The following is a 20,399-nucleotide window of genomic DNA, read 5'->3' as shown; positions in this document are numbered from 1 at the left end:
ATCTTGTTCATTGCTATCGTACTTGCCTGGTGTTCCTGAAGCCTGTCAATAAATATTTGTTGAGTAAGGGGCTGGGCTGTGAAACCCTGCGGGAGGACCTATTTGACAAAGAGGCAGCTGCTGGAAAGGTTAAGACTGTAGGCATTGAGTCAAACAGACCGGGCTGGGTTCAAGTCCAAGGTGGCTGCTAAAACGGGCTGTGCATGACCCTTGGCTAGTCACTGAGAGCCCTACATTGGTGAAGTGTCAGCACCGGTAAAGTGGAGATAATTTTTTTTTACAGGGTTTTTTTTTTTTAAGTATAAGATGAGGTAATGTGTGTAAAGGCACCTGGTAAGGCCTCAAACCAGTGGGTGCTGCAGCCAGTGCCACGATGTTAATCTCACCTGAGTAAGAGGTGTCCTGGCACGCTGCTATTATGTTATCCACACTGTTCCCCTGTTTACTTCCACCAGGTTTGACTTGACCCCCTTAATTCTGTTTTGTCAGTTTATCTGACAGCCATTAATCTGTTAAAAGACTTCACACTTCAGAGTTCTTACTAATTTATGCCAGCGTTTATCCCCAGAAATACCTACTTTTTGTTGTTGTTGTTTGTTTTTTGTTTTTTTGAGACAGAGTCTTGCTCTGTTGCCCAGGCTGGAGTGCAGTGGCATGATCTCGGCTCACTGCAACCCACACCTCCTGGGTTCAAGTGACTCTCCTGCCTCAGCCTCCCTAATAGCTGAGATTATGGGCATGCACCACCACGCCCAGCTAATTTTTGTATTTTTAGTAGAGATGGGGTTTCACCATGTTGGCCAGGCTGGTTTCAAACACCTGACCTCAGGTCATCCACCCACCTTGGCCTCCCAAAGTGCTGGGATTACAGGCGTGAGCCACCATGCCCGGCCCAGAAATACCTATTTAGTGAGCTTTCTGGAATTCTGCTTTTTCTGTTTTAATCATGAAAGATTTTCTACTTGTTAACTACCACACTAGTATGTCACCGGTCATGTTGAGATGCATCTCTTCCCTTGGGAAGTTGATACTCCTTCTTTTCTCTGAGTGGTGGTGGCCTGGGTCTGGGGCTGGGTGGTGATGTGATCACTTGAGAACACCATGCTGTTCATTGGGATCCATTCCAGGCTTTCTACTCTTTTGGAGCAGATAAAAGCTGTGTGTTTGCCCAACAAAAGGCCATATATATTACATGAACTTGAGGAGATGGTACCTTTTTTTTTTTTTTTTTTTGAGATGGAGTCTTGCTCTGTCGCCTAGGCTGGAGTGCAATGGTGTGATCTCGGCTCACTGCAACCTTTGCCTCCTGGGTTCAAGTGATTCTCCTGTCTCAGTGAGTAGCTGGGATTACAGGCGTGCGCCACCATGCCCAGCTAATTTTTGTATTTTTAGTAGAGACGAGGTTTCACTACATTGGCCAGGCTGGTCTCCAACTCCTGACCTTAGGTGATCTGCCCACCTCGGCCTCCCAAAGTGCTGAAGTTACAGGTGTGAGCCACTGCATCCAGCCAAGATGGTACCTATTAAAGGCAGCTCGTGTCCAGTGTTCTCTGAGAGGGGTGAAAAAGTGAGCTCCTCAGGGCCCATCTTAGCTCATCAACTCGCTTACAGAAGGGTTAGCCTTGGCTGTGTTGTGTTTCTATAACAAGGTGGTGGGAGTATTGGGAGTATTTTTGTCTCCAGCAGAGCCAGCCTGATGGTTAAAATAGGGTATGATTGGTATGGATTTAAAAACACAGGTCATTCCAGGAGCCCAGGTTGACATAAATATGGATGAGAAATGATAAATAAGGAGGACAATGCATAATTTTCTGCAAGCATAATTTGATGGAATTTGAAAGATTCTGTTAATGTCAAGTTTTTGGTTTGGGTTGTTTTTTCTTTTTTGGATGGATTGTGGGACTTGTTCTTTGATATATATATATATATATATATATCAAAAAAGTGTGTGTGTATATATATAGATATATATATATATATACTTTTTTATTTTTTGAGACGGAGTTTCGCTCTTGTTGCCCAGGCTGGAGTGCAATGGTGCAATCTTGGCTTACCACAACCTCCGCCTTCTGGGTTCAAATGATTCTCTTGCCTCAGCCTCCCGAGTAGCTGGGATTACAGGCATGCACCACCATGACCGGCTAATTTTTTTGTATTTTTAGTAGAGCGGGGGTTTCTCCATGTTGGTCAGACTGGTCTTGGACTCCCAACCTCAGGTGATCTGCCCGCCTCAGCCTCCCAAAGTGCTGGGATTACAGGCGTGAGCCACCACACCTGGTGATATTTGTTTTGCTCTGTGTCCTAGGAGCTCACACACTCACATATTCCACCCCTGTTTACTTTGATTAGTGCCACAGGGCTCCTCCTTTCCTCCCCTTCCCTTCTGGGATGTGGTGCTATCTAAAAGGCATGTCTGATCCTCCCCCATCCCAAAAGCCTGCCAGTGGCTCCTACTCAACTGGCCCTAGAGCCCAGGGCCAGGTCAGCCAGACTTCCCTGAAGAGGAGCTCTGCGCCTGCCTTCTCTACTTCCCCCTCTCCTAATCTCTCTTTTCTAATCTCTTATTGTCAAATTCTGAAATAATTATGAAAGTAAATATGGAGTTTAATATACAGTCACCACCTGGGTCAACAAATAGGAGATTGTCAACACCCCAGAAGCTTCTCATGTGTATTTTCCAGCCAAACACACCTCCTGCCCCTTCCCCCAGTCCACCATCCTGACTATGTGGTGGTCTTGCCCAATTCATCTTCAGCCCACTCCAGTCTGGCGGCATTGAAAGTCCCCTGGTCAGGAGCCTGGGATGGGGCCTCCGTGTTCCTGGATCCTCTTGTTGCTCTTAGGTTCTCACCCTACCCAACATCCTGACAGTGTCTGCTATGGGGCACTCTGTCCCTCCTGCCATACTCTCTCATCTCGCATCCTGAGCCCCCACACTGTCCTGTTTTTCTTCTTCCACTTTGGTCGCCTTTTCTTAGTGGGGTCTGTGGCCCCGGAGACCTCTTAGGCCTCTATCTCAGAACCTAGGCCGGGTGCTGTGGTGGGTTGAGAACAGTTGGCAATCACCCATAGGGTCCACTGGCTGAGCCCTGAGCCCTTGTGTGTTTTTTTTTTTTTTTTTCTGATAACAAATACATTTTCTACACCAAGCTGTCCTGTAATTCTTTGACACTGACTGGGTGTTCAGAAGTTCCATTCAATTCTGACACTAACTCTCAGAGTTAGCACAGATCCCACAGATGAGTGCCCAGTCCCACAAGATGGCCCCACTTTAGACACCAGCTGCAAAAGGGGCGCCTAGGCACTTCTGTCTGGCTGAGTACAGATTCGATGGTTTCCACCGCCCCTCCTCAGGTTCAGTCATTTTCTGCAGTGACTCACAGGACTCAGGAAGGTGCTTTACTTAAACAATCACTGATACGTTTTAAAGGATACAACTCAGGAACAGCCACATAGGAGAGATCCATAGAGTGAGGCTGTCAGATGCAGGAGCCTCCGTCCTTATGGAGTCAGAATGAGCTCCACTCAGAAGCTCCCCAGACCCCGTCGTTTAGGTATTTTTTCTGGAGATTTCACTAGGTAGGCATGACTCATTGGCCATTTAGTGATTGAACTCAATATCCAGCTCCTCTAACTTCCCTGGAGGTCCAGGGGATGGGGCTGAAAATTCCCACTCTCTAATCACCTGGCTGGCTTTTCTGGTGACCTACCCTTATCCTGAAGCTGTCTACCACCCTGTTCCCACAAAAGTCACTTCATTAGCGTAAACTTGGGTATGATTGAAAGGGACTCATTATGAATAACAAAAGACGCTCATATCACTCACGAGATTCAAGGATTTGATTAAATATTTTTCATTATAGCACACTCTTTCTGGGACTCAGTTTCCTCATCTATGAAAGTAGAACAAAATTTGTTCATTTTGTATCATAATTAAGTTAGAATTCACTGGGAGCGATGTGATTGGTACAGTGACTCCATAGATAGTAGCTGCTACTGTCATCAACATTATAATTGTCCCTTTGATCCTGGGGCCGTTCAAGCACAAGTGAGTGCAAAGCATGGGCTGAGTGCTTGCAAACGTTCTTGTCTCCTGGATGTGTAGGACAGAGGCTAGAGCCAGCCACACAGCATATTGGTTTGAGGGCCAACCAGAACTGCAGTGACAGCCCCAGGCTGATTCTGTGTACAAATATTTCATCTGTTATCAGTTCAGCCTTGATTTGTTTCATGGCCCAGGAACTCAAGTGCTTGATGCTGACTAAGATTTGCAGTATTCCAGTATTGAGCCTTTCAAACTGTGTGAATAATAAGTGCTTATTGTAAACTAAACAAAACAAAACAAAAAACAAACCAAAAAACCCCCCAAAACTAGAAGATAATAGGTAATTTTAAAAAAATCATCTGATGACTGAAGAGAAATGAAAACTTGTCCACACAGAAGCTTGTAGGTTCACAGCTACATTATCTGTAATAACCAAAAAGTAGAAATAAATGTCCATCAACTGATGAAGGATAAATAACATGTGGTGTATCTATACAATGGACTATTATTCAGTAATAAAAAGGAATGAGTACTGATACATGCTACAACATGAATAAACCTTAGAACCATTATACTAAATGGAAGAGGCCAGGCACGAAAGACATGTTATATTATTCTATTTGTATGAAATGTCCAGAATATTTGTATATTTGTGGCAGAGTTCACACACACGCGCACGCGTGCGCACGCACACACACACACACACACAGTGTCCAGAATAGGCAAATCCATAGAGACAGAAAGCAGATTGGTGGTTGCCTAGGGTTGGGGGAGGAATGAGGAATAACTGCTAATGTGTACAAGGCTGTTTTTGGAGTGCTAAAAACGTTCTAAAATTACATCGTGATTGAATTGTATACTTTAATTGGGTGTATGTTATGGTATGTGAATTATATCTCAATAAAGCTGTTTAAAAATACGTGATATGACCCACTGAAGGGTAACCACTTAAAACACTTGAGTATGAATCCTAAACTGTTCTCTCTAGACTGTTTTTCGCTTATGCATTGTGTTGTGATATGTGAGTGCAGAAAAATAGAACCATTAAAGTCATGCATTTTCATTTAAATTATTGTACCTTCCATGTTAAATATACAACATCATTATTTTTAATGACTGCATAGTGTTCCATTATGGAAATCCCATTTTATTGAACAACTCCCCTATTGAGCACTTTGCTTGCTTCCTTATACTTAGACCTTTTTGCCTTATATCATTTATTTATTTACTTTTTTGGAGACAGAGTCTCATCCTGTCTCCCAGGCTGCAGTGCAGAGGTGCAGTCTCCGTTCACTGCAGCCTCGACCTCCTGGGCTCAAACAATCCTCCCACCTCAGCCTCCCAAGTAGCTGGGACTACAGGAATGCACTACCATGCCTGGCTAATTATTTTGAATTTTTTGTAGAGACAGGGTTTTGCCGTGTTGCCCAGGCTGGTCTCGAACAATCCACCCACTTCAGCCTCCCAAATATTGGGATTACAGACAGGAGCCACCATGCCTGGCCCCCAATATGATTTTTTTTTTTTTTTTCCGAGTTGGAGTCTCGCTCTATGTCTCAGGCTGGAGTGCAGTGGCGCGATCTCAGCTCACTGCGACTTTTGCTTCCCAGGTTCAAGTGTTTCCTCTACCTCAGCCTCCTGAGTAACTGGGTTACAGGCATGTGCCACCACACCCAGCTAATTTTTGTATTTGTTTAGTAGAGACATGGTCTCGCCATGTTGGCCAGGCAGGTCTAGAATTCCTGATCTCAGGTGATTCGCCTGCCTCGGCCTCCCAAAGTGCTGGGATTACAGGCATGAGCCACCACTGCCAGCCTCCACTATGATATTTAAGATGGATTTCCAACTGTAGGATTCATAGGAAAATGACATGAACCTCTTTAAAACCCTTGATACCTATTGGCAGTGGTTTTCCAGGAAGTTGTGTCATTGAAGCCCTTCTTGTTGGTCTTCTCACTCTCTCCAACACACACGCTTACCCCAGGCGTATAGTCTGTTAGTCCCACAGGGGAATAGTAGTATATGACTGCCAATTTAATTTTCATTTCTTTGGCTATAAGTAAATTTGAATATTTGTTCCTGCTTATTACCCAGTAGTATTCTTTTTCAAATTGCTTATATATGTCCTTTTCTCACTTTGTTACTTTTTCTCATTAATTTGCAAGAGCTATTTATAAATTAAAGATATTGAGCTTTTTTTGTTTTTGGTTTTTGGTTTTTGAGACGGAGTGTCACTCAGCCACCCAGGCTGGAGTGCAGTGGCGCGATCTTGGCTCACTGCAACCACCGTCTCCCGGGTTCAAGCAATTCTCCTGCCTCAGCCTCTCAAGTAGCTGGGATTACAGGCACCTGCCATCATGCCTGGCTAATTTTTGTATTTTAGTAGAGATGGGATTTCACCATGTTGGCCAGTTTTGTCTTGAACTCCTGACCTCAAGTGATCCACCTACCTCGGCCACCCAAAGTGCTGGGATTACAGACGTGAGCCACTGTGCCTGGCCAATGTTGACCATTTTGTCAAATGGTTATTTAAGGTTTAATATTTGTCAAGATTATACTTGAAGGTTTCTGCATTTGGTATAATGCTTAGAAAGTTCTTCTTGACCAGGGTTATTTAAACACACACACATACTTTTGTGGTTTTGCTTTTTAAACGTAATTTTTATTCTGTTTGATTTATTTTGTTTCAAGGTGTTAGGTAGGAATACACATTTTTAAAAGTATTTGTTCAATAGTTGCTTAACATTGTCATTTGTTTCCTCACTACCTTTCTTTTTAAAATACAGCACTGTGTTTTAAATGGCACTATTCCATTGTCATACCCAACAGAATTAGCGATATTTAATTTTATTTAATATCCAGTTCATATTCAGATTTCCCCTTTGTCTCACAATGTCTTTTTTTTTTTTTTTTGAGACGGAGTCTCGCTCTGTCACCCAGGCTGGAGTGCAGTGGCCGGATCTCAGCTCACTGCAAGCTCTGCCTCCCAGGTTTACACCATTCTCCTGCCTCAGCCTCCCGAGTAGGTGGGACTACAGGCGCCCAGCTAGTTTTTTGTATTTTTTAGTAGAGATGGGGGTTTCACCGTGTTAGCCAGGATGGTCTCGATCTCCTGACCTCGCGATCCGCCCGTCTCAGCCTCCCAAAGTGCTGGGATTACAGGCTTGAGCCACCGCGCCCGGCCCACAATGTCTTTTTACTTTTTTTTTATTTGTTTTTGAGACGGAGCCTCGCTCTGTCGCCCAGGCTGGAGTGCAGTGGCGCGATCTCGGCAAACTACAAGCTCTGTCTCCCAGGTTCACGTCATTCTCCTGCCTCAGCTTCCCCAGTAGCTGGGACTACAGGTGCACACCACCAGGCGTGGCTAATTTTTGTTGTATTTTTTGGTAGAGAAAGGGTTTCACCATGTTAGCCAGGATGGTCTCGATCTCCTGACGTCGTGATACGCCCACCTCGGCCTCCCAAAATGCTGGGATTACAGGCGTGAGCCACCGCGCCTGGCCAACATTTGTTTTGTTCAAATCTTGATGCACACAAGGTCCCCGCAAACAGCTCCATTCCCCCAGCCCTGCGTTTTTGTTGTTGTTGTTGAGACAGAGTCTCTCTCTGTTGCTCAGAGGAGTGCAGTGCCGCATTCTGGGCTCACTGCAACCTCTGTCTCCCGGGTTCAAGCAGGTCTCCTGCCTCAGCCTCCCAAGTAGCTGGGACTACAGGCGCATGCTACTATGCCCAGCTAATTTTTTTTTTTTTTTTTTGAGAGGGAGTCTCACTCTGTCTCCCAGGCTGGAGTGCAGTGGTGAGATCTTGGCTCATTGCAACCTCCGCCTCCTGGCCTCTAGCGATTCTCTTGCCTCAGCCTGCCGAGTAACTGGGACTACAGGTGCATGCCACCGTGCCTGGCTAATTTTTTGTGTTTTAGTAGAGATGGGGTTTTGCCATGTTGCCTAGGGTGGTCTCGAGCTCCTGAGCTCAGGCAGTCCACCCACCTCAGCCTCCCAAAGTGCTGGGATTACAGGTGTGAGCCACCACACCTGGCCACGGCTAATTTTGTATTTTTAGTAGAGATGGGGTCCAGCTAATTTTTGTATTTTTAGTAGAGACAGGGTTTTACCATGTTTGCCAGGCTGGTCTCGATCTCCTGACCTCAGGTGATCCGCCCACCTCGGCCTCCCAAAGTGCTGGGATTATAGGCGTGAGCCACCATACCTGGCCCCTCTTTTTCTTTTTATTCTGTTGACTTGTTAGAAAAACTGGGTCATTTATCCTGTAGAAGGTCCTGCAGTTGAGTTGGCTGCGTGCACCCTCATGGTAATGTTTCACATGTCCTTCTTTCCCCATCTCTGTGACCTAGTCATTGGTCTGAGGGCAATGTGGTGCCATAGCAGCTGCTCTGATAATTGAAATGTTTTCTGATCTGCTCTGCCCTTGAGGCAGCCACTTGTCACGTGTGGCTACTGAGCACTTGAATTGTGGCTAGTGTGATTGAAGAATGGAATTTTTAAATTTTATATGAATTAGTTTAACTTTAGTCACACATGGCTAGTGTTTGCCCTGTTGGACAGCACAGCCCTAGAAGCTCAATTATATTTAGATTCATCTTTTAAGCAAGTGCTTCAGTATTTAAATATAATTCAGTGGGATTTGAGGAGGCAGATATGTTATGCTCTTATTGGCAGTTGCTGGCATTTTTTTCCCCGGTTTAATCTGGTCCCTTAGCCTCAGATCATATTGGAAGATTATTTTGTATCTTTTTAAAATAGGCTTTTTGAAATTTTTTTCCCTGTGTTCACTGATCCCATTCATCATCTCATTCTCCATTCACTATTGTTAATGATCATTGCTAACACAAATTTAAAACTATGGATACTCCTACAACTGTAACATTTTTGACTGTTTTCTCTTTTCTTTTTCTTTCTTTTTTTCTGTGAGATGGAGTTTCGCTCTTGTTGCCTAGGCTGGAGTGCAACGGCGCAGTCTCAGCTCACGGCAACCTCCACCTCCCAGGTTCCAGTGATTCTCCTGCCTCAGCCTCCTGAGTAGCTGGGATTACAGGCATGAGCCACCACACCCGGCTAATTTTGTATTTTTATTAGAGACGGGGTTTTTCCATGTCGGTCAGGCTGGTCTCTGACTCCCAACCTCAGCTGATCCGCCCGCCTCGGCCTCCCAAAGTGCTGGGATTACAGGCATGAGCCACCGCACCAGCCATCTTTACATCTTCAAAAAGAGAAATCGACCTTGGAGCCAGGCCAGACCAGAGGACCCATCAGGTGTTTATAGTGTAATCAGCCTGGCACTCAGGCAGTTTGGGCTTTTTCCTGAATTTTTTTTTCCTATAGAGGTTTTAGAGGTACTCTGTTATGACCCAGGCTACTGGGGGCCTCATGCCAAAGTGGTGATAATAGAAGTGACAGTAAATGTGTAAGCAACCATAGCTGTGGGCCAGGCACCATGCTGGGCTCTTCACCTGTATGGTTCCATTTAATTCCTTCAACAACTCTGGGAGGAATGGGGTACATTCTCACATAAAGCACAGAAACAAAGTAGCTTGTCCAAAGTCATATGGGTGGTTTGGACCCTGCTCAGGCTGTGACCTTTCATTACCGTGCTATGTTCCCTTCTACAAATAAGACAGGAGTTAAATCTATGAAATGGTGGATGTGTGCTGTGCAAGAAACTTAGGAGAAAATTCTCCAGGCTTTAGTGACATAGAGGCTTGAAAGACTGCTTGAGAAAGAGCGTGAGGTCTGGCTGTGTGCTTTCTATGTGTGAAAGTTTGTTTTGAATGTCCCATGTGAGTGCGGGGAATGCTGGAGGGATTTTCACCAGTTTTAGTACATTTGGACCCCTGGAGAGCTTTGTCCATAGCAAGATGATTTGAGTGTGGTTTTTAAAAGATGGCACCAGACCTCTAAATGGTAATTACTGTTACCAATTTTGGTTAGTATTTCTTCAGAAAGGGTAGTGGGGTTGGTGAAAATGCAGATTTTGTGGTGATGATTTATCATGTAGTGTCATAAACTTTGCCTTCTTTTGTGTGACCAGTAACCCTGTGACATTGAGACTGAAATATGGACCACCAGGGAGGTTGGGTATTGTAGGTCTTATTTTGAAAGTTCTTCAGTTGCTTTTAGAGCAAAGATGGAATGGTTCTTCTCACTTGTTTTATTTTGTCTCTCTCTCTCTAGGATTTGGTCAACACTGGACTCAGCACTTTCCTTTTCTTTATTGCTTCAATCGTACTGGCTACTTTAAACCACAGAGCTGGTGCAGAAATTGCTGCCGTGGTAAGCAAACTCAAATGGTTAAAGCAGGCTGATCTGGGGACCTCCTGTGACCTGCGCGCCTGTCCCTGGCATTTGTCCTGCTCCCCCTCCTGTGGCTTTTCCTTTGCTAAAGATGATGTTACTGGGCCAGCGGGGGTCCCAGTCCCTTCAGTGCTGTGGTTCTCAAAGTATGGGCCCCAGAACAGCAATCTCAGCGTCTGTTAGACATCCTTAGGCTGCACTCCAGAGCTACTGAGTCAGAAATGTATTTGAATGAACCCTCTGGATGATACAGATGCATACTCAAGTTCAAGAACCCCTGCTTTGGTTCGTTTCCAACATAGTCCTTGATGATTGTCAGTGATGTTGTTTAAGAGCCTTACCTGGCCGGGCGTGGTGGCTCACGCCTATAATCCCAGCACTTTGGAAGGCTGAGGCGGACGGATCACGAGGTCAGGAGATCGAGACCACGATGAAACCCCGTCTCTACTAAAAATACAAAAAAATTAGCTGGGTGTCGTGGCAGGTGCCTGTAGTCCCAGCTACTCAGGAGGCTGAGGCAGGGGAATAGCGTGAACCCGGCAGGCGGAGCTTGCGGTGAGCTGAGATCGCACCACTGAACTTCAGCCTGGGCGACATAGCGAGACTCTGTCTCAAAAAAAAAAATAAATAAAATAAATAAAAAAAGAAAGAGCCTTACCTGCCTGGGGAAGGGAGGGTTCTTGAATGCAGTCATGACACCGTTTAGCAGTCACATGACATTTCAAGGTGGAAATGCCATGGCGGGTAGGGACCAGATAATGTAGGACTTTCCGTCTGCATGCCCTGCATTTCTGTATTGCTCTCAGTTTATGAGGAACAGGTATCCTTTTTGTAATGGGGGGATTAAAAGGTTTATAAATGATTAAACTAGCTGTTCTCTCAGGTGCCACTCAGGAGATTTGTCAGTCTTAATAATTAAAACTCTGTGCTTCTCACTCTGGAGCTGCTTACTTGGAGCTGCCCAGTGAGAGGCAGGTGTGGGATGGGGGCTGTGATGTGGAACGTTTGGCCCTGTGGCTTGATTTAGGACCCACATGCAAAACCCTGATTTTCTGTCTACGTTACATTTTGTCTGCACTGTATTTTCTTTTTTTTTTTTTTTTGAGACGGAGTCTCGCTCTGTTGCCCAGGCTGCAGTGCAGTGGCGCGATCTCGGCTCACTGCAAGCTCCGCCTCCCGGGTTCACGCCATTCTCCTGCCTCAGCCTCCCGAGTAGCTGGGACTACAGGCGCCTGCCACCGCGCCCGGCTAATTTTTTGTATTTTTAGTAGAGACAGGGTTTCACTGTGGTCTCGATCTCCTGACCTTGTGATCCGCCCGCCTCGGCCTTCCAAAGTGCTGGGATTACAGGCGTGAGCCACCGCGCCCGGCCACTGTATTTTCTTATCTGGGACCAGAGGCCATGAAGGTGCAGTAAAAGAGGTACTTTTGTGATTTTTTTTGTTATAGGTCCACAATACTTCAAAGGAAACCTTAGGCTGTCTTTAGGTCAGGCAAGATTTTCTGTGTGTCACATGACTAGAGACTCAGCCGTGGTGTGACAGCCACACATCCAGCAGGGCTGGGCACAGGCTTTCCTTTGACTCTGAGCCACCCTGTCATATGTATTTGAAACAAGACTTTAGATTAAATGGGGCTGCTGAGAGGGGAAAGAGATCAAAGAATGAAGGCACAGGGTTGTAGTGGTCAGTTGGCAGAGCAGGAAGGGGCTGCATGTGGCTTGGGTCACCACGGAAGCCTTGGGGGGCTAGGCCACGTGCCCGAGGACTAACTGTGCTGGTGTGTTTTAGATATTTGGCTTCTTGGCGACTGCGGCATATGCAGTGAACACATTCCTGGCAGTGCAGAAATGGAGAGTCAGCGTCCGCCAGCAGAGCACCAATGACTACATCCGAGCCCGCACAGAGTCCAGGGATGTGGACAGTCGCCCTGAGATCCAGCGCCTGGACACGTGAGGACCTGCCTGGATCCTCCTCCCTCCCGTCCTTGTGCCCGTCTCTCAGTCAAGTTTTCTTTCCCTTGTTGTGTCAAATTTCCATGTGATTCAGTTGAATTTTGTCCTCTTTGGTAAAAGTTCATTTTGGGAAAGGGTTTCCCGAGTGGCCCAGTGGGCGGGTCCGCGGTGGAGTCAGGAGGCCCATGTTCCTTGGTGTTTGGGGCTGTGGAGCCGCCATGTCACTGCCCAGGTCCACTTGAGGTCTTACCTGCCCTGAAGCACAGGCTTCCTTTGACTCTGAGCCACCCTGTCATGTGTATTTGTAACAAGACGACTTTGGATTAAATGGGGCTGCTAAAAGTGGGGGAAATATGAAGGAATGAAGGGACAGCATTGGAACGGTCAGTCGGCAGTGGTTCTCAGGCAGCCTTAGGCACCACCTGCTCCAAGTCAGTGTTGAGTCTGGCTGCCAGGATCCAACCCACTCCTCGTCTTCCATGCCAGGGCCCCCAGGCAGCCAGCACCAGCCCAAAGGCCACAGGGTTGGGGAAAGCTGATGTCCTATTAGGATGGCTCCTAGGGACCTGTGACTCATGGGAGGGTTACCTTTTGTTTCCTACTCTGATGAGAAATCACTTGATTCTTCCTCAAATGAATCAGCTTCCTGAACCCCAGATTCTTCTCCAGGAGTATGGGGACCATCTTGTTTTCCAGTTTCCTGCCTACCCTAAGTACTTTGAGGCTGAACTGCAGATTTTCAGTCATTTTACCTTCTCAGGTAAAAGCTATGAAAGAAACAAGCCTATTCCACCAGCCAAAGCACTTGCAGCACTTGCCCATTTGCTGGCTTCATGGACCACAGGTGGGAGGTATGTGGTTGTGTTAAAAAACAGCATGCACATGCGCACGCGCGCACACACACACACACCCCTCCGCTATTTTAGGGATGTGTGCTAATTTTCTAAATGCCTGCAAAGAGTTCTAACGTGATTCTGAGCAGATTCGTCTAGGATTTGAAAATACTTGAATTTGCACCAGAACACACCCTTCCACCCATGTTTCAAAAGGCACTAACTGTTGCTTTGGGCGCCTCAGTATCGTAACTACAGACATCATTCTTGGGAGTTGTTGGGGTGAAAAATCCTAGCTGCTTAAGGTTTCTGATTGATTATTGATAAAGTGAAGATTATTGTGTGTGGTGAATGAGTTCAGTGAGTCCCCATGATGCAGTAGTTTTGTTTTTTTTTAATGAGAGATTAATTATATCTTTTATGGAAAAAAGTTGGTTTAGTTTGTCAGGTTTTCACTCTTTGAACTGTTTTTAATGTTTACAAACCTCACTCTAGCTCTAACATTTTGTGTTTAGCCCTTACCAAAAAGCACTTACTGTGGTAGGAAGATTTTGCAGTAATGTGGAGAAATCCCCAAGATCAAGTGCTGACAAATGTTGACAGCTTTAGCAGTGTACTGTGTAATAAATAACTCCGAGGGGGTGGCGGGGGTCTTTGTGAGAAAGCGTCCCCTTATGCACATGTGGCGTCTCATTCCCCGGGAAAGGATAGCGTCTGATCTCACAGTGTTGGTCAGGCAACACTGCTGGGCTGGGGGTCGGAGCTGGGGTTAGCTCCCTGCATCAACATCTTGAGTACGATCTGAGTTCGGAGCAGTGGCCCAGGCTATGTGGCTGAGCACCATGTCTGCCTCGGGCTGACCCTGCTAGCCTGTTAACAACTGTCTCCCCTCTGCTCCCACAGAGAGGGCAGCCAGGCCGGCTCACAGCTGGGTGTGCTGCCTGGCAGGTCTGTTGAGTGTGTTTGCAAAGTCAAAACTGGGCTTATCTCGCTTTGAGAGTCCCTTTTAAAATAAGGCCACAAAGGCTCAGTCTTGCATTAAATGGGGCCCACTTGGAAGGACCACCCTGAGCTTTATCAGAAATCTCCTGCTGGGAATCATGTTACTTGGCCCCCCAAAAAGACCACCTTTGAAGTGAGATTAAAAAGAAAAACACTATTCAGGTGGGCTTGTTGCCCAAGTTTTCCCAGGTCACTTCAGTAAAACCACTTGGTCATCTGGTGAAAGTGGGAGCAGGTGGTCGGCCTCCCGAGGATATGTTGTCAGCTGCAAGAAATAGTTCTGAAGTCACTGAAACTAAATGCAGATGAATGACCAAAAAGGATGACACGCCACAGAGCGACTTAGGAGTCAATTTGCATCTTCGTGATAGAGTCTTCAGAATTATTTATGTCCCTGTAACTATTTAATATCCTTTGTGCCATGAGGCTCCCCCGTGGTTTTGTAAATGTTCTCCTTGTATTTAATTAACTCCCACTAGGACCGGAAGTGGTACCATGGACACTTTGATGTAATGTGTGGTTGCACATGTCATCATGTTTAGACCATGTGGTGATGAAAGTTATGGAGGGAATAGGGTTGTCCACGGTGAATGTGAAGACGCCTATATTTTTCTTATATTGCCTCTGTGCAAACAGAAGACAATCTATATCTGGGAGCCTTAAAATGACCTCTTGGCAAATTGAAGGAAGTGTTTTGCATTTAATAGTTTCAATAGGGACCAATATCAGTTTGGTTTGGGGCATTTGAAGGCTGAGTGACCTTAGTTTTTCTCACTGTTCTGGTGGGATGATATAGGTTTTCACATTTCAAGCAAAACTTGAAGAAACTGCAGTTGCTATGTGCATTTGGATTTGTTCCTGGACACTGTACAGCTGAAACCCTCAAGCATTTGGTGGAACCTCTGGTGGTTTTAGATGGATGCAAACACTGGCGTCCTCAGAGAAAGTTTATTTTGGCACTGATTGGGTGGATTTGGTATTTTTTCCCTCTGATTTCTCTTTGATATCCTTCCTTCACACTGCTGAAGGCATGGGAGGGAAATACGTTTTCCCTGCCTTAAAGAGGGATTACAGTCACGAAAGGTTGAAGATACTTGTTGGCCCCACATAAAGCTGGGAAGAGCAGATGCAGTTACAGATTAAAATCGTGTCAGATAAGTTCGATTTGAAGTGAACAGCCATCTGAGGGAGGTGACTTTTGTCTATAGAAAAAGCAAGAATGTGGCAGCCTGCACAGCCCCGACACACATCTTCCTTGGCAACGTGAGCTGAAGCCAGCATGGGCAAGGCCAGCCCAGCTCTGAGGGCTTGGCCCTGGGGAGCCGGCAGCACCCGCAGCCCTTTGGGTCCTGTTACTGTCCCCTGGCGGGAAGGCTCACGCCTGTGGGCAGCCACGGAATGTGTCTGACCTCCACCCTATGTCGGGTGCTTCTGGGAGAGCTTCGTGACTCAGTTGAAAACATTTTGACGCTCTTCAAGTTTGCAGTTTCATCTGTGGTTCTTGGAAGCTGTCCTAGTGAGTCAGCGTTGGGTTAAGCCTGAGGAGACCAAGCTCCAACACCTTTGTGCACTCATGTATGTGAATTCTTGCTTGCAGTGAATGAGCCCTGAACAACCCTAGTGTCTGTCATGTCCTGCGTATGGCCCAGGCGTACATTTTCTTGTAGATTCACATGAGAAAACCTTACCTATCCATGTGCTCTAAGAGGTGGACTGAGGTCTAATCCCTCTCTGGTGAGGTAAATCGCCAGATTTTCTGTGGGTTGGTCTTAGCACCTAGGAGATGAATAGAGCGTGGAGACACCTGACCAATTTAGTGATTCTGCAAGGCAGTGATGATTTAAGGGTTCCCATTGTCTCATCTGTGTTCAAAACAAAGCAATCATGAAGTCTTTGTGCCACTGCCTGACTGTCACCTTCTCCAGATCTTGTTTACAGAGAAATAATGACGTTAAACAGGTATCAGAAAGGGGAAAAAAGTTTCTAGGCCAAGAGCTACTGTGGATTCTTTTGAGCAGAATAACAAGTTGCTTCCTACTCTAGGGACTGCCATTAGCTTGTGAGGTCTCTAGGTGCCTTGTTAGTTCCCAGTGAAGTTGCAGAATCCAGGGTTTTTTCCAGGTTTGTCTTATTTTATCAGCACCCATGTCCAGGCCCAACAGCTTGGTAGGCTGGTGAGGTCCACACACAGTCAGGTCTGGGAGATGAAGGAGGAAGCGGTGGCCTGGAACACCCCGCCTGTCTTCCATCAGCACTAGACAGCTCAGGCTATCTTGGAAACGTGTACTTGGTTAACTGCCTTCCTGTTCTCTTGTCTTTGAAAGCTGTCTCATGTTCCACAGTCAGCTTGAGGGCAAGAGTGGGATGCTGGGGACAGGTCTTCCCCGTGCTATGGGTGAGCTCCTGGCATCTGGCTCAGGAACATGTGGGTCCAGCAGGTGACTCTGAAGCTGGCTTGGCTGCCATCTCAGACAGGACGCAGGCCTGACACCCTCAGCTTTCAGCTTTGTAAACTTCTCTGGCGCTTTACAGAATCTTGTGTTTCTTCTCTTCTCAGCAGATGTCATTCAAATCACAAGAACTGTCTGGTTGAGAAAGTAATTTAAAATATTTGACTTTTTATGTTTCTTTTATTTAGAAACTGTGAGAGAAAATACCTTCAATATCTATTACGTCTAGAAGAATGTTCTTCTGAAAGTGAATGTTCTGTTTAATTCTTCTTCATGTGAGTGAGTAGCATTTGTACACTCTTCAGCTTGAAGCGGAATAGGTCCTATTATATTTTCTCTTCTTTTGTCTGGGATATATTCTTTTTCCATTTGGATACAGTTTTTCAACCTTTGGGATTTTTTTTTTTCCTTTCTCGTTTTTCCTATCCACAAACGTAACAGTAAGGGAAAAAATCACCCACAAGCCCGCTGAGTTGGAATCACTGGCAACTTGCCTAGAAAAGTTTAGATGATGGGTCCTTGAATGGTGTACCTATTTCATAGGGTAAGTTTGTTGTCTATGTTTTTTTATGCTGAGGCTTTAATTCAGGTGACTTGCTATCTAGACACCTGGGGTGGCGTGTTTTCTTTGGGATGCATAATACAGAAAGGCCAGGGAGCCTTTGGCTTGGACCCCAGGGAGCTATCGAAACTTTTAAAGTTTGAGTTAAGGAGTAAGAACATATCTCAAACCACCTTAGTCAGCTTTGCTAATGGGATTTAGGGCCAGGCCAGAGTTTCTTTTCCTAACTGTTCCTGAAAAGAGAGATGGTGTGAAACAAGATTCTGATAATGGTTCGTGTGAGATTTGATCATAGTCTAAAACTATCATGTCTTGAGTTGCCTTAGGATGACAGTGCAGACACCCAGTAGGAAGTACCCCATTTTTATCAGGAAAGTCAGTCACGCGAAGGGATGGTGAGGAAGGGGAGAGAAGGGAGACTTGGTGCCCTTGCACCAGGGTGAGGCCTGACTCACGCTGCTTCCCCCCACAGGCCCTGCTTTGCTTGCCTGCTTTTTCCAGAATTGATTTTGCAGGTTTCAAGACTCTGTTCCCCTCTTTGCAGAAGTGAGGAAGGCAAATACTCAGGGTTTGAAGGGAGACCTGGCTGGCCCGAGGGCTGGCAGATGCGAGGGCAGGACACCTATGATGGACTTGTAGGCTGGCCCAGGCCCAAAGGGGGCTGCCTGCTCCCTACTCTTTCACTCTGTAACCCATTTTAAAATGAGTTTTTGAATCTTGCCTCAAATTGAGCTACTTGGATAAAATCAGTGCTTTTCCTAACTTGATTTTGTTTGACATGGTTCCCTCTAAGAGAATGCTAGGAATTGAAACTATTTGTATATGTTGAAATTTGTAGGGTTTCAGGAACCCATGACAGAAACACTAAACTATTTATTTACAAGTATGACTATTCTTTTTTTCAAAGTAGGCAATTCTGTCTTTCTATATTTTAAGGCAAATAATCACTTCACCTCTGGTGCCTTCCATGCGTCGCATAAGCACTCTTGTCAATCATGGAATTGGAAAAAAAGATGTACATTTAGTTAAGCCAGATAACACTATTTTTGTAGCATGATTTTAGATTGTGTCCTTTTAATATTGTTTTCAACAATGGTAGTTTTGAGGTTTTGGCCATTTTCTCTTTACACTTCGTATGTATTTTAAAGAAGAAAAAAACAACAAAAAAATTCCCTGGCTATTCCTCTTTCCTCTCTGCTGCTGCTTCTCCCACATCTTGTTCCTGCTTATTTAAATAGTCTGAGAGTAAGAGTATATTTCTGTGAAATAATTATAAGTCAGTATAATTGCATTTGGCATTTTTTAACCACTTGCTCAGTTTGGAGCCACTGCTCACCTCCAACAGTACAAAGAAAGGGGTTCCATATTTTACAAACAAGAGAGTAGCATCAGAGCCCTGACCTCTGTCTTTGGGTGTAAAATGGTGAGAGGACGGTGTCTGGCTCCTTCCCCTGTGGTTTGGGCTGGTGAACTGAGCCCAAGTGTATTCTCTGGCCTGGGCCCCTTCCAGGATCAGTGCGGGCGTCCTGCAGAGGCGCGGCCTTCCTGCCACTGCAGAGTGGGAAGCTTCCCGGGGGACCTCAGCCAGCTCCGGAGCTCTCACCTTCCACTTGGATCTCGTATTGGTTCGTTGTGGATGCTCTGGCTAGGCTCGGCGGCATATTCCAGGCTTCAGGCCTGAACAAAACAGGCTGTTTGCTGTGAGGAGCTAGATGACACCAAGACACAGACACATACTCTTCAGCGGCTCCTTTCGCCTCTCCTTCCTGCAGGGCGTGAGTTATGGCTGGTCCCAAAACCCTTGAATAAACTAGCTGAGCCATTGCAAATGAAGGTACAGATGGATTGAAACATAAAATCGTAGCTTTTGATGTCCTTCTGAAGGGTCAGAATATGTAATTATTTGATAACCAAGGAAGTCAAGCCAGATGGCTAAGTAGTAACTTTCCAATATGATTTATCCGTGGTACTTCACCTGGTGGCACTTTTGGGGGGCAATATTAACAACTATCACATTTTACTTGTTAAGTCTCTCATTTAGGCAGTTTAAAGACACAACTGTGGGCTTTCTGAGGCAATGCCTATTGGGCAAACTTAGGTTTATGTGTTTGGTTTTTCAGCTGACACAGAAGCCCTGGGTGGGTGCCCCCTGGCTGGCCTGGCTCTCGGGTTCAAGTCTGTATGTCTGGAGTGGGTTGGGGCCCCAAAGCTTTGCTGCTATTGATTTGTCCCTGACAGCAGGCAAAGCCTCACATTGCCCTCAATTTTCCCCCTTTCATTTGAAGGACCAATTTTTCACGGTACTTGTCTTGATCTTTTTCATGGTGTTCAAATCTGTATTTTTGTATGTAGAGGAAAATAATTTTCTCAACACTAATCGTTAATAACTATTGTATTAAATCGTCATGAAGGAACTCTTGTTTAATAAATGGACGTGTAAGGATATTGTTGTCTCTCCTCACTCTGACTGGCCTCCTCTGCCCCTTAAAGGTTACGGATCCAGTTCCTGAAACAGGGCTGCTGTGTGGAGGTTGAACAGAGCCATGATCCTCAGTGGAACAAGGCCTCTGTGACACCAACCAGCTTTGCCGCTTTGCCAGGGCTGACAAGGTGGAACTAAATTCCACCAGGGGCCTCTCCGCTCCTGCACACCCAGCTTTCATATGCGTTTTCAGCACATGTGGTGTGTGACAGTTTGGGTGGAATGTCTTGTCTTTTCCCATCAGCCTGGACGAGAACAGGGACCTGGGTCCTCCAGGGCTGCAGTTCTCTGGGCTGTTAGAGAGCCCCAGGGTTCCCGCTGCCTGAGGCTGCTGTGAGACACTATCCTGATGTGTAAGTGAGAGGGCCCTGGACCACTTACCCGACCTTTGTCTTAGTTTTTTTGTTTCTAAAACAGGATAGTGTGAGAACTAGAGCCAGGGTCCCCAACCCCTGGGCAGTGGACTGGTACCATGGGGCCTGTTAGGAGCCAGGCCGCACAGCAGGAGGTGAGTGGCAAGCAACTGAGTTCCACCTCCTGTCAGCTCGGCAGTGGGATTAGGTTCTCATAGGAACACGAATCCTATTGTAAACTCTGCATGCTGTGGATCTAGGGTTGTGTGCTCCTTATGAGCATCTAATGCCTGATGATGTGAGATGGAACCGTTTCATCCTGAAACCATCCCCTCCCACCCTCACCCCAACCTACCTCCGCCAATCCCCAGTCCGTGGAAAAACTGTCTTCCACAAAACTGGTCCCTGGT

The 20,399-nt window shown here is 46.0% G+C and overlaps 1 protein-coding gene across 1 annotated transcript in view; it reads left to right on the top strand.

Annotated features, from left to right (window-relative positions):
• The window catches only part of CMTM4 (CKLF like MARVEL transmembrane domain containing 4), an 81,916-nt gene extending 62,319 nt beyond the window's left edge, over positions 1-19,597 (top strand). Inside the window, exons 3-4 of the mRNA XM_033218694.1 lie at positions 10,234-10,332; positions 12,144-19,597. Coding sequence (XP_033074585.1) covers positions 10,234-10,332; positions 12,144-12,308 — 264 coding nt within the window. The 3' untranslated portion in view covers positions 12,309-19,597. The remainder of the gene's footprint in view (positions 1-10,233; positions 10,333-12,143) is intronic.
• Positions 19,598-20,399: the final 802 nt, after the last annotated feature.

Source organism: Trachypithecus francoisi, unplaced genomic scaffold (assembly GCF_009764315.1).
Source record: "Trachypithecus francoisi isolate TF-2019V2 unplaced genomic scaffold, Tfra_2.0 Lachesis_group10, whole genome shotgun sequence".
Lineage (NCBI taxonomy): Eukaryota > Metazoa > Chordata > Mammalia > Primates > Cercopithecidae > Trachypithecus > Trachypithecus francoisi.
The sequence above is the reverse complement of the archived record's forward strand: the minus strand, read 5'-3'. Positions and strand labels throughout refer to the sequence as shown.